The sequence below is a fragment of the Chiloscyllium punctatum genome, chromosome 10, assembly GCF_047496795.1.
Source record: "Chiloscyllium punctatum isolate Juve2018m chromosome 10, sChiPun1.3, whole genome shotgun sequence".
Classification (NCBI taxonomy): Eukaryota; Metazoa; Chordata; class Chondrichthyes; order Orectolobiformes; family Hemiscylliidae; genus Chiloscyllium; species Chiloscyllium punctatum.
The window spans coordinates 58088378-58104149 of record NC_092748.1 but is presented as its reverse complement, the minus strand read 5'-3'; the positions used below and the strand labels follow the sequence as shown (position 1 = coordinate 58104149).

General features: G+C 40.2%; 1 protein-coding gene across 4 annotated transcripts in view; it reads right to left on the bottom strand.

Annotated features, from left to right (window-relative positions):
• slc25a12 (solute carrier family 25 member 12) overlaps positions 1–15772 on the bottom strand; it is a 131801-nt gene that overhangs the window by 62441 nt on the left and 53588 nt on the right. For all 4 annotated transcript variants that reach the window (XM_072579241.1, XM_072579242.1, XM_072579243.1 and 1 more), the window contains 2 exons: positions 11826–11910; positions 3999–4083 (listed from right to left, as the gene is read on the bottom strand). In XM_072579241.1, the coding sequence (XP_072435342.1) occupies positions 3999–4083; positions 11826–11910 (170 nt within the window). The remainder of the gene's footprint in view (positions 1–3998; positions 4084–11825; positions 11911–15772) is intronic.

Genomic DNA, 15772 nt, shown 5'->3' with positions numbered 1-15772 from the left:
CTGCTTTTAATGAAATTATACCCTTTCTTAAATTAAACTATACACATAGCTCCAGTTGCAGTTCAGCTAACACTTTCTGCAACTCTACCAACAGTTCCAAATGTGTATGCTTTTATACCCATAAGACCATAAGACATAGGAGTGGAAGGAAGGCCACTTGGCCCATCGAGTCCACTCCGCCATTCAATCATGGCTGATGGGCACTTCAACTTCACTTACTTGCATTCTCCCCGTAGCCCTTAATTCTTCGAGACAACAAGAATCTATCAATCTCTGCCTTGAAGACATTTAGCGTCCCGGCCTCCACTGCACTCTGCGGCAATGAATTCCACAGGCCCACCACTCTCTAACTGAAGAAATGTCTCCGCATTTCTGTTCTGAATTGACCCCCTCTAATTCTAAGGCTGTGTCCACGGGTCCTAGTCTCCTCACCTAACGGAAACAATTTCCTAGCATCCACCCATTCTAAGCCATGTATTATCTTGTACGTCTCTATTAAGTCTCCCCTTAATCTTCTCAACTCCAATGAATACAATCCCAGGATCCTCAGCCGTTCCTCATATGTTAGACCAACCATTCCAGGGATCATCCATGTGAATCTCCGCTGGACACGTTCCAGTGCCAGTATGTCCTTCCTGAGGTGTGGGGACCAAACCTGGACACAGTACTCCAAATGGGGCTTAACCAGAGCTTTATAAAGTCTCAGTAGCACAACGGTGCTTTTATATTCCAACCCTCTTGAGATAAGTGACAACATTGCATTCGCTTTCTTCATCACGGACTCAACCTGCATGTTGACCTTTAGAGAATCCTTGACTAGCACTCCCAGATCCCTTTGTACTTATAGATTTACGAATTTTCTCACCGTTTAGAATGCAATAAACAAAATTCCTGTTTCATTCTGAATCACTTTTGCTGTACCCATAAATTAATGTTTTGTGATTCATGCACTAAGACTGCAATAGCTTAGAGTTCTGCAGTCTCTCTCCATGCAAATAACATTGCTTTCATTTCTTCCTTTCCAAATAGACAAGTTCGCATTTTTTCAAATCATTTTTCATTTGTCAAATTGCATCGGACTCACGTAACCAATCCAAATCCTTTTGCAGACACTTTATGCCGTCCTGACAACTTACTTACTGTGCTATCAGTAAGTTTAGCCATGTTTGCCCTTAATCCAAATCACCGATATAACAGTTTGCCAACTTGTAAATAACCCATTAATCCACACACTCTGCATGCTGTTAGCCAATCAATCCTCCATCAATACAAATGCATTCCCCATCTCTACATCACAGGATCTTATTTTTTCTAGTAGCCTTTGATTTGACATCTTATCAAATGGATTTTGAAGATCCAAATAGACCACAACTACAGGTTCCTCTTCCTCCACTTTGCCTGTTACTTGGTCAAAAGAACCCAACCAATTTGTCAAATGTTACTTTCATTTCACAAACCATACTGGCTCTACCTGATAGAATTCTGACATTATAAATGCCCTGTTATTATCTCCTTAGTACAATCATATGAGCAAGGACTAGGCCATTCAGCACTTGAAACCTGCTACACCATTTCACAAGATCATGGTTATTTGACTGTAATCTCAATTTTACATTCCGACCTAATCTTGATAACTTTACAGCTTCTTGCCCTCCATGAACCTATTCAATTCTGCCTTACAAAATATTCAAAGATCCTGTTTCCATTGTCTTTTCAAGAAAAGCATTCTAAAACCTCATTGCTTTTAAGTGGATAGCCACTTATTTTTAATCAGAGGTCCCAGTTCTAGATTCTCCCAAAACAGAAAACACCAACTGTACATTTAGCCTGTCAAAGGTAAACCTCTTTCTTACGTGCCCATAAAATATTTTTATTATTTCTTTTTATGATTGAGATACTGGGGTTCATTTTAAGTCTGACCAGGAACAACTGGGCTCTAAAAATCATAAACTAAATGAGTGCCGGTTGTAGGTGCACTGCCTGATCTGGGTATGGTGGTGTTTAGACTTGCATTCATTAGAATTAAGAAGAATGAGAGGAGACCTTATTGAAACATACAAGATTCCTAGCAGGCTTGATTTGGTAGAGGCAGACAAAATGTTTACCTTTGTGGGAAAGACTGGGACCAGAGGGCATAATCTCAAAAGTAAGGGGTTACCTATTTAAAGACAGTGAGACGGAATTTCTTCTCAGAGTACTGAAGAGAGCTGCACCAGTTGGATTAAGTACAATCAAGATGGAGATACACAAAATTTTAATCAGTAAGGGAATCAAGGGTTATGGGGAAATAGCAGAAAAGTAGAGGTGAAAGTTATCAGGTCAACCATGAACTGGAATGATGGAACAAACCTGACGGAGTGAAAAGCCTAATTCTGATACCCCCGATCTAATGGTCATATCTTACTGTAGCCTCTTCTCATCATTGTGACTGTTGCCAGAGCATAGTTATTGGTTTGGCTCCAAAAACACCTTCTGAATGTTGAAGTTAAAATTTCATCAAAACTTCAGTAATGCCATCAGGTCAAAGCTTTTACACTTCTACTAGACCTTTGCCTGACTGTAGCATAAAGCCATCTAACTTCAAATCGATGAAGATGAAACATAACCAAGAGGCCCCAGACAATTCTAATCATGCACAGGTTTTAATAAGCAGAATAGTATGCCTGATTCTGAACAAAACAAATGCAAAACTCCTGTAGCAACAAAAGGTAACAATTTGGACAATAAATTTGATGCAAGAAAGTAAATCAGGACAGGATCAAGTAAAGACGAAGCAAGCAGAAACAGTATAAACAATGGAACAACTTTGTAAGCAGCACAGCAGCAGATTACTAGAAGTTTAACAGCCTGCTGCCACTTTTTAGTTTACAGCAACCACAATAGCTTTGTTTGTTTTAGATATAAACAAACCCTCCAATTATTATCCATGTTCATTCTAATACCTTTTCGCCCTGAATAACATTGTTATGGGGTTAAGATGAACTGCAGCTGAATTGCATATCAAATATCTATGTAGATGATGTTCAATGGTAACTACTGTCCTGAATGGAAATGCACTATTTCTACAGTGAAACAGAATTTTAAATAAATATCTTGCATCTTTCCTTCAAATTTTGTTGTAGCCTTTTAAATAAAATATGATAAAGTTTGACTGAAAAAGAATATGTCAAAAATAATAGAATATTGTGTTCAGAATTATTAAGGAGAAAGCGAGGACTGCAGATGCTGGAGATCAGAGCTGAAAATGTGTTGCTGGAGAAGCGCAGCAGGTCAGGCAGCATCCAAGGAACAGGAGAATCAACATTTCAGGCATGAGCCCTTCTTTAGAATTATTAAGACCCATTTAGATATTATGGTTGTTACAGAATATTATTTCTAATTATAGCTGTTAGTTTTCAAATTTCATCTCTATCAGTAGCGTATAAAAAGTCTATATGAATGTGTCTCTTGAACTTAGTTTTATCAACATGTCAAAGTATGGTAAAAAGGCAGTTTGCCAAATTTAACACTTATTTATGGAAATTCTGCATTACCTACAATTTTTGTTCAGTCTAAGGCAGTCAAGACACTTCTGAAATTGGAAGCAGAATGTAAAATCAAAGAGTATTTATTATTTTGGAGTAGTTTCTCTCCACTGCCATTGTGTAGAGAAATTTTAAAACAGCATACATTTTAGCTTAGCCCAAGATATTCTTAAGTTCATTCCTTAAACTTTTTTTTTCTTTTTCCCACCAAATATTTAGCATGATTCACAGCTGGGTCTGGAAGATGAATGTAATTGTTCAGATTTTGTCCTGAAGACAGTCTGGAGCCAGACATGACATGGTAATACTCTGTCAGATCTTCTGATCACAAGTAAATATAAAAGGAACTTTACAGAGCCTTCCAAAGTTGGCCCTTTATTACAACAGCCTGTACCCTGGCTGATCTGTACTGGTCTGACTGGATCCTATTACAATGGCCTGGGTCGGAAAACAGCACTGAGACATGTCACTCACCTCCAGCAATTGAGCCCAAAGTGAACCTGTAAGCAGACTCAAAAACCTGGAGCCAAATAGGCCTGCTAGTATCACTGTAGGATTGCTAGAGAGAACAAAAAACAAAAAAGGATGAATGGGGAAAGGAATATGACTCAGTTACCTTAACACTACGGTTACACTGGTAGCTCGATACCATAAACTGGCAAATATGGAAAACTGGAATTAGCTTAAATTTAAGTAACATTATTATTGGAATAATTTTAAATAATTTGAAATAAGTTACTTAAAACGGCACCAATCATTTTTAACAGTTGCCTTCATACAGTGTAAAACTTTTAAAATTAGTATTCTACTGAACACAATTTTAAAAACCTTCAATATTAATTGCTCTACCATTTGTTAAAGTAATATTTTCACATGGAAATTTCTTTAATAAATAAAACACAAACCAGCATACAGCTTTGGAATCAGATATAGTGCGGCAATAAAGACTAAACTTTCATAAACTTATGTAGTCATGGATTATAAATACAGTAGGTACAATTTATACTGATAGAATTACCAGTTCATTTAGATAATTTGTGTAATAGATTCATCCCTGTCAGTTTTTAAACTGATCTACTTTTTCAAATTTTCGACCCACAAATTTGAGACCTCAAAAGTTATCATCAGTTGGATCATTAAAATAAAGGATTGTGTTTTGATGACATGATGCTATTGCAAATATCTGCTGCCCGACATGACATTCTTTTGCTTCATGGCAAACCTCGAAAACTGCACCAGTTTGTTTGACCTGAAGCTGAATCAAAAGTTACCACTTCTCGCTAAATTATTCCTTGCAAAGGGGCAAAGTAAGGAACAGAAGGAATCTATTTTACTTTTCAATTTTCTGGTATTTCACAAATTTCTTAGAACACTAGAAAGTACAAAAAACATGACACTCATAATAAATGTAACATTCCATTAAAATTGTGGGGTTTTTTGCCAGTGTCTTTCACTTCTGGTAAAAACGAAGAGGAGAAATCGTGACCTGTTGAATTCTGCTGAATTGACAGAAAAAAAGACAGGTTATTTTACTAGGAAGAACATGCACAACGTACACGCCTATAGAGAATGGTGAGAGCATTTGTATGAGCACAGGATGGACAATTTGCCTCCAAAATCCCACAAATATGTTAGGCTTTGTACAGCTATCAAGTTAGTTTCAGGACAGAATGCAGTCAATCAAGCAATCTAAATCATAGCTAACTGCATTTCCATCTGGACATGTGGAACAGCACAGTGACTCAGTTGTTAGCACTGCTGCCTCACAGCACCAGGGATGCAGGTTCGATTCCAACCTTAGGTGACTGTGTGTGGAGTTTGCATGTTCTCCTTGTGTCTGTGGAGATTTCGTCCAGGTACTCCAGTTTCCTCCCAAAGTCCATAGTTGTGCAAGTTCGGTAGATTTGCCATATTAAATTATCCGCAGTGTGCAGATTAGATATGATCCATGGTAAATTGAGGGTTACGGGGATAGAGTGAGGTGCTGGGTCTGGATGGAATGCTCTTTGAAGGGCTGAATGGTCTCTTTCCACTCTACAGAGATTCTATGATTCATGTGGTTCACATTGCCATAGAGATGTCCTTAGAAGAGTAAAGTTCACAGGAAGCCATGGTAGGACCACTTACAGGGAGTTTTCTTAAAATATCACTGAACCTCATAGCCGGTTTCAATCTATCAAAATATGAGGTGGCGAGAACCAAGAGATAAAGGTAGCAAATCTTCATAGTATGCCATGCAAGAACACAGCTGAGTATGTGTGCTCAGACTGAAGAGCTCAAGTTTCTGAGAATTTAAGATTCACATAATTTTGGCTGGAGGAAGGAATCGCCATGATAACCCACATAAAAAGCCAATTTGGGAATTCAAAATCATCTAGTGAGATAAGAAAAGAAAGCAAGTGCTCAGGAGCTAAGAATTGCTTTGGATTAACTGTGGAAAGGGTGCATCTACTTAAGGGCGGCACGGTGGCACAGTGGTTAGCACTGCTGCCTCACAGCACCAGAGACCCGGGTTCAATTCCCGCCTCAGGCGACTGACTGTGTGGAGTTTGCACGTTCTCCCCGTGTCTGCGTGGGTTTCCTCCGGGTGCTCCGGTTTCCTCCCACAGTCCAAAGATGTGCAGGTCAGGTGAATTGGCCATGCTAAATTGCCCGTAGTGTTAGGTAAGGGGTAGATGTAGGGGTATGGGTGGGTTGTGCTTCGGCGGGGCGGTGTGGACTTGTTGGGCCGAAGGGCCTGTTTCCACACTGTAAGTAATCTAATCTAAAAAAAAAATCTATACTAAACAGAGGAAAATGTAATCGTGAGGGAGATTTTAATAACGTTAAAGCATTAACAAGATGGTTTTCCATTGTTAAGAGTATTTGTTGCTTTCATCTGTTTATTACTACAAAAGGCTGAAGACTTTTCATACAACTATTTTAAGCTGGCCATTGGGATTTTTAATTTCTTCTTGAAGTTATTTTGCAAGAAAAAGTACAAGTCACCCAACGAAACAGCAAAATATCTAATAGTGAATGCAAACCAGGATTCATTTCCCAATTATAAGCCAATTAGCCCAATGCCTTCATGGCTGACATGTGCTTAAAGAGAGTGCCAACAGCACAGGTTTGATTCTTGTTCTGGTTGAAGCAAGCCTGAGATGTGTCCAATCACCCTTCCAGAATGTGGAAAATAATCTCAAGCCTCCACTGGCAAAAACTGCCAAGAAAATAGCTCAGGATGAAATATCAGTTGTTAATAAGCCAAGTATATCATGGGACAAATCTTTTAGTTTATCTCATGGTGCTTAGAGCATTTTTACAGTACAGCTGGACACAAGTTGTATTTTTTTAATATCAATACAAACAGTGTGTTCCCTGCATACTGCATGGAAACCTAACTCCATATTGTTCCTTCAAGGAAGGAAGACCTGCTAGCAAACAATTTCTGGTATAAGTGTAGAATATATCAGATCATTGGGAGTAGTATTACGAACTACTTTCCCCATGGTCAGAGCCATCAGCTGCCTGGGAGTCAATTACTGCCAAACCCTCCCCAAGCATCTCCACTTCATTCTCTCTTTCAAGACGTTCCTTGAAAACTGCCCTAATATCACTTTTGTGACTCAGTATAAACTTTTTATTTGACAACCCTCCTGTGAAATATATTGGAAATGCTTTACGACATTAAAGCTATTACATATAAAGACCATAAGACAAAGGTGCAGAAATTAGGCCATTTGGCCCATCAAGTCTGCCCTGCCACTCGATCATGGCGGATAGATTTTTCAAAGTGTGGTGCCGGAAAAGGACAGCCAGTCAGGCATCATCCGAGGAGCAGGAGAATCCATGTTTTGTGGATAAGCCCTTCATCAGGATTGAAGTGCTTATGCCCGAAACGTCGATTCTCCAGCTCCTCAGATGCTGCCTGATCGGCTATGCATTTCCAGCCCCACACTCTTCAACTCTGATTCCCAACATTGCTGTCCTCACTTTCTCAATCCCATTTTCCAGCTTTGTCCCCATAATCTTTGATCCCCTTTGCAATTAAGAACCGACCTATCTCTGCGCTAAATATACTCAGTGACCTGGCCTGCAGACCCTGTGCCCTCGTGTCCTCATCTCTCCTGCTAATAAAAACATCTTCCCAACATCCACTCTGTCCAAGCCATACAATATTCTCTAAGTTTCAATCACCACCCCTCCCCCCCCGCCCTCCATAATCCTTCTAAACTCCAAGTATAAACCGGAATCCTCAAACATTCCTTTATGTTAAGCCTTTCATTCCTGTGATCATTCTTGTGAACCTCCTCTCTACCTGCTCCACGGACAATACATCCTTCCTGAAAAATGGGGCCCAAAATTATTCATAATACTCTAAACGTCATCTGACCAGAACCTTATAAAGCCTCAGAAGTATCTTTGTGTTTATATTCAAGTACTCTCAAGATGAATGACAACATTGTATTTGCCTTCCTAACTACTGACTCAGTCTGCAAGTTTTCCTTAAGAGAAACCTGGACTAAGACTCCCAAGTCTCTCTGCACTTCAGATTTCTGAATTTTCTCCACATTTAGAAAATACTCCATGCTTCTATTCTTCCTACCAAAGTGCATTACTTCACACTTTCCCAGTATTTCATCTCCCACTTCTTTGCCCACTCTCCTAACCTGTCTAAATTTCTCCCCAGCTTCCCCACCTCTTCAACACTACCTCCTCTCCAACTATCTTTGTATCATCTGGAAACTTTGCCAGAATGTCCTCAGTTCCTTCAGTAACGTATAAAGTGAGAAGCTGTAGTCCCAACATTGATCCTGTGGAACACTAGTCACCAGCTTCCATCCTGAGAAAGACCCTTGTATCACTGGCCTCTGCCTTCTGCCAGACAGCCAATCTTCTATCTGTGCTTGTACCTTACCTCCAACAGCATGGGCCCTTAATTGGCTCTCCCTGGTCTAAACTGCTTGTTATCTCCTCAAAGAATTCTAACAGATTGGTCAGGCATGACCACCTCTTGACGAAACCATTCAGAAAAGGCATGCAAGTTTGCATCCATTCACAGGAATATCAAGTCGTACAGGTAAACAATTCTTTATCCGAAACCCTCAGGACCAGCTGTCTTTCGGATTTCGGAACTTTTCGGATAAAGAATTAAATGACATTTTCATAGTAAAATTTTTCAAAATTACCCAATAGCAGATTGTACTACAAGTACTGAGATAGAATTGACGCCTGTCAGTGCTGGGCCATGTCACTATGTCACATCTGTGTGACACGGGTCGAGTGGGTGTGGAGTTGGGTTAACTGTTTGCACGCCAAACCACCTTGTTATGGAGAAAATAACTTTGGATTTCAGACCTTTCAGATTTTGGAATTTCGAATAAAGGATTGTCTACCTGTACAGATTCAATAAGTGGTTAGGATTTGGCACTTTCATAGTCACTGCACAGGTTCAATTCCCAATCAAGAAATTTTTGGGGCAGCACAGGGGCTGAGTGGTTAACACTGCTGCCTCACAGCGCCAGTTGGAAGTATGGTTTCAGAAAGTTGGAAAATTGCACTAATCCCACTTTCCGGAAGCAGATGATTAGGCTAAGCTGTCACAGAATTTGGCAGTTTCTAATTCTGAGTGTGCACGTCTGTCAAAGTGGTGGCACGGTGGCACAGTGGTTAGCACTGCTGCCTCACAGCGTCAGAGACCTGGGTTCAATTCCCGCCTCAGGCAACTGTCTGTGCGGAGTTTGCACATTCTCCCCGTGTCTGCATGGGTTTCCTCCGGGTGCTCCAGTTTCCTCCCACAGTCCAAAAATGTGCAGGTTAGGTGAATTGGTCATGCTAAATTGCCCGTAGTGTTAGGTGGAGTAGTAAATTTAGAGGAATGGGTCTGGGTGGGTTGCTCGTCAGTGTGGACTTGTTGGGCCGAAGGACCTGTTTCCACACTGTAAGTAATCTAAGCAATACTTGGAGATGGTCACTGCACTCACTAAACAGAAGATGCAAGACCAGTAACAGAACATTCAGACTCGATAGTCAAAACACCAGTGATGACAAAATTACAGGCAAGACGGATAAACCAATTTGTTTCCAAACTTCAACAAATTATATTTGTACATCATATCTTCAGAGGATATTGAGATTCAGGGTCAGCTCAAGATAAATGAAACACAACAATAATGTTCTCAACTTGCTGCACTTCTGGGTACTTACATCAACAAAAAACATTGTGGCAAAGTGCAATTAAACATCCTACTTTTTCCACGTATCAAGAGTTTGTGGCATTGCAAGTGCTTGTTGCAGACAGTGGAGACTAACTGTTGTAGCTTTGGCTGGTTACTTAGGTGAGTATTCAGTAAAATAAATATATTTGTGCTGAATTACCTTGCAAAAATAATGTTAACACAACAAGTTGCTGACCATGGCATTTACCTATTTCTCCTTCCCAAAAATAAAAGGCTAGAAGCTAGAGAAACCCCCACTTCAATGGACCAATTTGTCATTCTAAACCAGCCCATTAACAATAACTTGGATTTAAACAGGAGAACTGGAGAAAAACATACCAAGAAAGGTACTGACATCTGTCATCCATTCCAATGATTAATGTTTTCTCTCTCCTCTCCCATTTCATTCTCCACTCTCTTGGTTGTATCTAAATGTCAGCAGTACTTGGTCTGGCTAAACCCTTCCTATTTTCCTCACTTCCTCCAATACAAAATGCAGCTCTTCCATGGTCTTCTCACTTCTTCTTGATGCTTTCCTTCCTCTGCCCTCTTTCCTATTGCTTCCTCTTCTTCAGTACCCAATTATAATAGTACTTTTAAGATTGAATTTGATCAGTCGATAAAGGGGCAGGAAGGCAATCCAAATGGCACAGTAAGTGATGGTACTTTGACACATTTGCCATCAGATTATTTTAACAAAGAGGAAAAAAAAATCCAAATAAGAGCCATTTCCACTTTTGTGGGGAGATTACCCAGTGAAATCTAGTCATCTCCAGTTGTGGGGAGCTCATTTTGGAGCAATTCATTGCTGTGTGGATGTGCCCTCTAGAAGCAATGGCTGGCTTTTTGGGAACAACATGTTCATCAAGACCATCACATCTCAAGGCTTGAACTACCACCACTATTGTCATCATACCCTCACTATGCAGCTTGCGCCATAGCAATGGCCATTGCTAGCAGTGACGTGACTGACATCGCTAGCCCTCTGATCACGGCAAGTATCTTCTGGGTAAAGGCCATCATCTTTGATTGGGAGCAGTCCAGGGTCCCACTGCCTACCAAAACAAAGTCAACTCCTGCATCAGCCCTGGCAAGATTTCTGCCACTTGAAAATTTCTGGCTGATGTCTTTTATGAAGGCATAAGGGATACTGTACCCTTAAGAGAGGTGAAGGACTTGCAAGCACACAGAATGCTAGAGAATTTACAATGTAACATTTTGTCCAGCAGCTAGCAGTACCTGGGTTGCTATGAGACAATAACAAATTCAAATTCAGCCAATCTGTTTAAATTATGCACCAAGATACTAAAGTCCAATCAAGTTTGAATTGGATATTTTGACAATATTAAAACCAATGAAACGATGCAATGCTTTGGGGTACAAGACGGGAAAAACTGAACAGTTGGGGGAGAACTGCTGAAAGACGAACAGACGTAGGCTGCAGGTAAGAACTCTGAGAAGGAGTTTGCACAAGAAAAAACATCGACACCAACCTAGAAAGCAAATCTACAGAGGAAGATACAAAGAGGAGATTCGACAGCTGGCTGGTTTTGAGATTTGAATTTTTCTGTAAATCTTAATCGGGGGTTTTATCGGAGCAGTATTGTAGAGGGGAAGGTAAACGGTGGGTTTAGATAAATGAGTTGTAAATAGTTATTACTTAATTATTTTACGAGACTTTTAAAAAATTAAAGTTGTTAATTTTTGCTTTAAATAGTGACTTTTGGGATAGTTCTTTACTTCTCGAATTTTCACAGATTACAGCACGGGGTGAATCTTGTGTGTGTCGGGTTTAAATTAGCAGAGAAGTTGACCCTGTGTCATAGCATGTGTCATCTCTACGTGCAATGCAACAGGCAACTAACTTGGTTTATCCCCAAACACGCATTCAGTGTAACGTAGTATGGGATACGTCATTTATTTACATGAAACATGTCAAAACCCCTTCTCCAAACTCAACAATATCCACATATTTCAAAGTGATCAACTATATTTGCCTCTGAGACCATAAAACATAAGGCCCACTACTTCCCCTTTATTTATCCTGTTACTTTCTCAAAGAATTTAATAAATTTGACAGGCATGACTTATTCTCTCGTACCTGCCTCTGGACTTCAGCCAGGTTGTATGGTAGAGCCCCTTCCTCCAATGGTGCTATTCTTTCAATATCTGCCAGAGTGACTCGCCTGGAGGGAAACAAGAGAGAGAAGTATAAAACATTCTACTCATCCTATCAAATATTTTGTCACAATAATCTAGAATGCAAAATAATCTTCAAGAAAACTAATGAAAACTCATTCAATGCAGGAAAAAGTACAAGTTGGGAAGTAATGGAGACAGGTAAAATAGGCACTCCAATTGCCATGGTTGATCTCAATGTGCATATTGACTGGACAAATCAAGTGGGCAAGGGTGGAAGAGAAGACAAATTCCTACAGTACATCAGAGATGGCTTCTTAGAGCAGTGTGTGGCAGATCTTTCCAGTGAACAGGCTATTTTAGATATAGTAAAGTGCAATGGTATTAATAAGAGATCTTATAGTTAAGGGTCCTCTGCAGGAAATTATCACATCATCATAAAATTTCAACCTCAGTTTGATGGAGAGCAACTGAGAACTCAAAACATACCCTCAACTTAAATGAGGGTACTTACAGTGGCAGAAAAGTTGTTTAAAGTGGGCTGAGAAAATACAATAAAGGGAAAGACAGTGGATGTGCAATGGCAGACATTAAGCAGATATTTCATAACACTCAGCAAAAATATGCAGAGATATCTAGGTGTTCTAGTCTACAATATACATCGGGCTATAATATAAACAGGGCCTGCTATTAGAACAAAGATCAAAACAGTACAGGAACAGCCCACTTGGCCCTCCGAGCCTGTGACAACACATTTTGCTCTTCCATACTAAAAGAGTCTTCACGTACAGGATCAGTATTCTAAAATTCCCAATACCAGGTAACATCCTGGTAAACCTTTTCTGAACCATCTCCAAAATATTCACATCCTTCTGGTAGTGTGACCAACATTCCAAGTGTGGCCAAACTGAAGTTCTAGAAGGCTGCAGCCTAACTTGTCTCTCCTTATATTCAACGCCTCTTTTCAATGAAGGCAAGCATGACATAGGCCTTTTTACTACCTTTTCTACCTGCGTTACCACCTTCAGTGATCAGTGGATATTCACACCAAGATCCCTCTGCATATCAATACTCCTATGGATTCTACCATCCACTGTATAATTTCCTACTGTACTTGACGTTCCAAAATATATCATCTCATATTTGTCTGGATTAAGCTCCATCTACAATTCTTCTGCCTGTGTCCAACTGATCTATATCATGCTGTATCCTCTGACAATCATCCTCCTAATCCGCAATTCCACCAACCCTTGTATAATCTGCAAACTTAATTAGACCAGTCATGTTTTCGTCCAAATTATTTATGTATAGCATGATCAGCAGAGGTCCCAGCACTAATCCCTGTGGAACACCACTAGTCACAATGGTCGATTCTGAAACGCATCATTGCACCACTACCCTCTCTCTGATGACTAAACCATTCTGTCTCCATCTTGCCAGCTCACCTGATACCATGTGACTTACGAATTGCAGAAGGTTAGCAGTCAGGTACAGCAATTATTCAGGACAGCTAATAGTAGGTTATGTTTTATTATAAAAAGAATTGAATGCAAGAGTAGGGAGGTTATGTTCCAGTTATACAGGGCATTGGTAACACTGCACCTGGAGTACTGTGTACAGCATTGGTCACCATACTTACGACGGATGTTAATGCATTGGAAGTAGTTCACAGAAGGTTTACTAGACTAATACTTGGAATGAGTGGATTGCCTTATGAGGAAAGGCCAGATAAGTTAAACTACTAACTTTCAGGTTTTAGAGGTGTCAACGGTGACTTTATTGAAACAAACAAGTTCCAGAAAGGCTTCAGAAAGGTTGTTTCCTCTTGTGGGCGAATCGAAAAATAGGTCATAGTAATCGATAATTTAGGATTGAGATAAGGAAAAAAGTTCTCTCAGAGGGTTGACTCTTTGGAATTCTCTTCCTTAAAAGATAGTGGATGCAGAATCTTTACATATTTTTAATGCCAAGGTAGATATATTCTTGATTTCCAAGGGGATCAAAGATTATCAGAGATACGAAGGAATGTAGGTGAGGTTAAAAATCAAATCAGCCTTTCTCTATGTTGGAGCAGGCTCAAAGGGCAGAGTGGCTTACTCTTATTCTTAGTCTGTACATTTACAAGAATCTATACTATTCCAGAAAGAGGACTTAATGAGAAGGATGAACCACTGTAGTTAACAAAGGCAGTCAGGGAAAGTATCCAATCAAAAAAAAAGGCAAAATAGTGAAAAGTACTGGTAGACCAGAGGATCATGAATCGCTTTTAGGAACTAGATGACTTAAAATCATATTAAAAAGCAGGAGGAAATTGATTATGAAAGAAAATTGGGAAGCAGTTTTTTAAAAAAAATGCAAGATCTTGTAACAGTATATAAAAAGAAAAAATAGTCCAAGTGAGAGTATGACCCTTGGAGGTTGCAAATTTAGAACTGATAACAGAAATCTTTTACAATTAGATTCCCTACAGTGTGGAAACAGGCCCTTTGGCCCAACAAGTCTACACCGATCCTTCAAAGAGTAACCCACTGAGCCACTGTGCCATCCAAATGGCAGATAAATTAAAATATCTTGCATTAGTCCTCGTGGTGGGAACAACTATATAATTGTCACAATGATAACAGACAAGGAAGATACCATTGGGAAGAAAGGTCTTATAATAGTCTCTATTGTGAGCTTAAACATTGAGAGTATTTGAGAATGACAAGGATTAACTCCTGCACAATAACTTCCAGCACGCAAAGGAATCATTCTGCAAATTCAAATAATAATCTTAAATTGGCTTCCAATGCAATTAGAGTCCGAGATATACAGTACGGATACAGACCCTTTGGTCCAACTCGTCCAAGCCAAGCAGATATCCTAACGTAATCTAGTCCCATTTGCCAGCCCTTGGCCCATATCCCTCTAAAACCTTCCAATTCATATATCCATCCAGATGCATTTTAAATGCTTTAATTGTACCAGCCTCCATCACTTCCTCTGGCAGCTCATTCCACACATGCATATTAGCATAGTCAGGATTATTCTGTTACTGTTGCCCAACAGCAGAATCACATTTAACGCTGGTCACGATCTTGAGTTTTGCAAGCATAGACTGGTTCAGCATAGTCAGCAGGATGTGCTATTCAATATGGTCCACCAGTCTTTAAGATGTATGGCCCACATCCCAGGACATAAAAGCTTGTACACTATATTGCTCGTTGTAGGTAGAATGTCATTTTTGAACTCTGATTTGCAAATGCCAGAAGGTAAGTTTGTTCATACATATGGCTGCATTTTTGCAGGCAAAAGAATAAGTGCACACAACATGCCATTTTTACTGAATGAACAGTTTTGAGTTAGGCAATTCCAGCTGTGCCCTGCAGCAACACTTTGACCAAAGCTGACCAGCCTGGCTTAAATGTAATCAATTAACTAGTCCTGCTGCATCTTCATGTCAACCATAGTATAACCAAAGGAATAGCCATGGGCACCCGCATGGGCCCCAGCTATGCCTGCCTCTTCGTAGGATATGTGGAACAGTCCATCTTCCGCAGCTACACTGGCACCAGCCCCCACCTTTTCCTCCGCTACATCGATGACTGTATCGGCGCTGCCTCGTGCTCCCACGAGGAGGTTGAACAGTTCATCCACTTTACCAACACCTTCCACCCTGACCTCAAATTTACCTGGACCGTCTCAGACTCCTCCCTCCCCTTCCAAGACCTCTCCATTTCTATCTCGGGCGACCGAATCAACACGGACATTTACTATTAACCGACCGACTCCCACAGCTACCTAGACTACACCTCCTCCCACCCTGACACCTGTAAAAACGCCATCCCATATCCCCAATTCCTTTGTCTCCGCCGCATATGCTCCCAGGAGGACCAGTTCCAATACCGTACAACCCAGATGGCCTCCTTC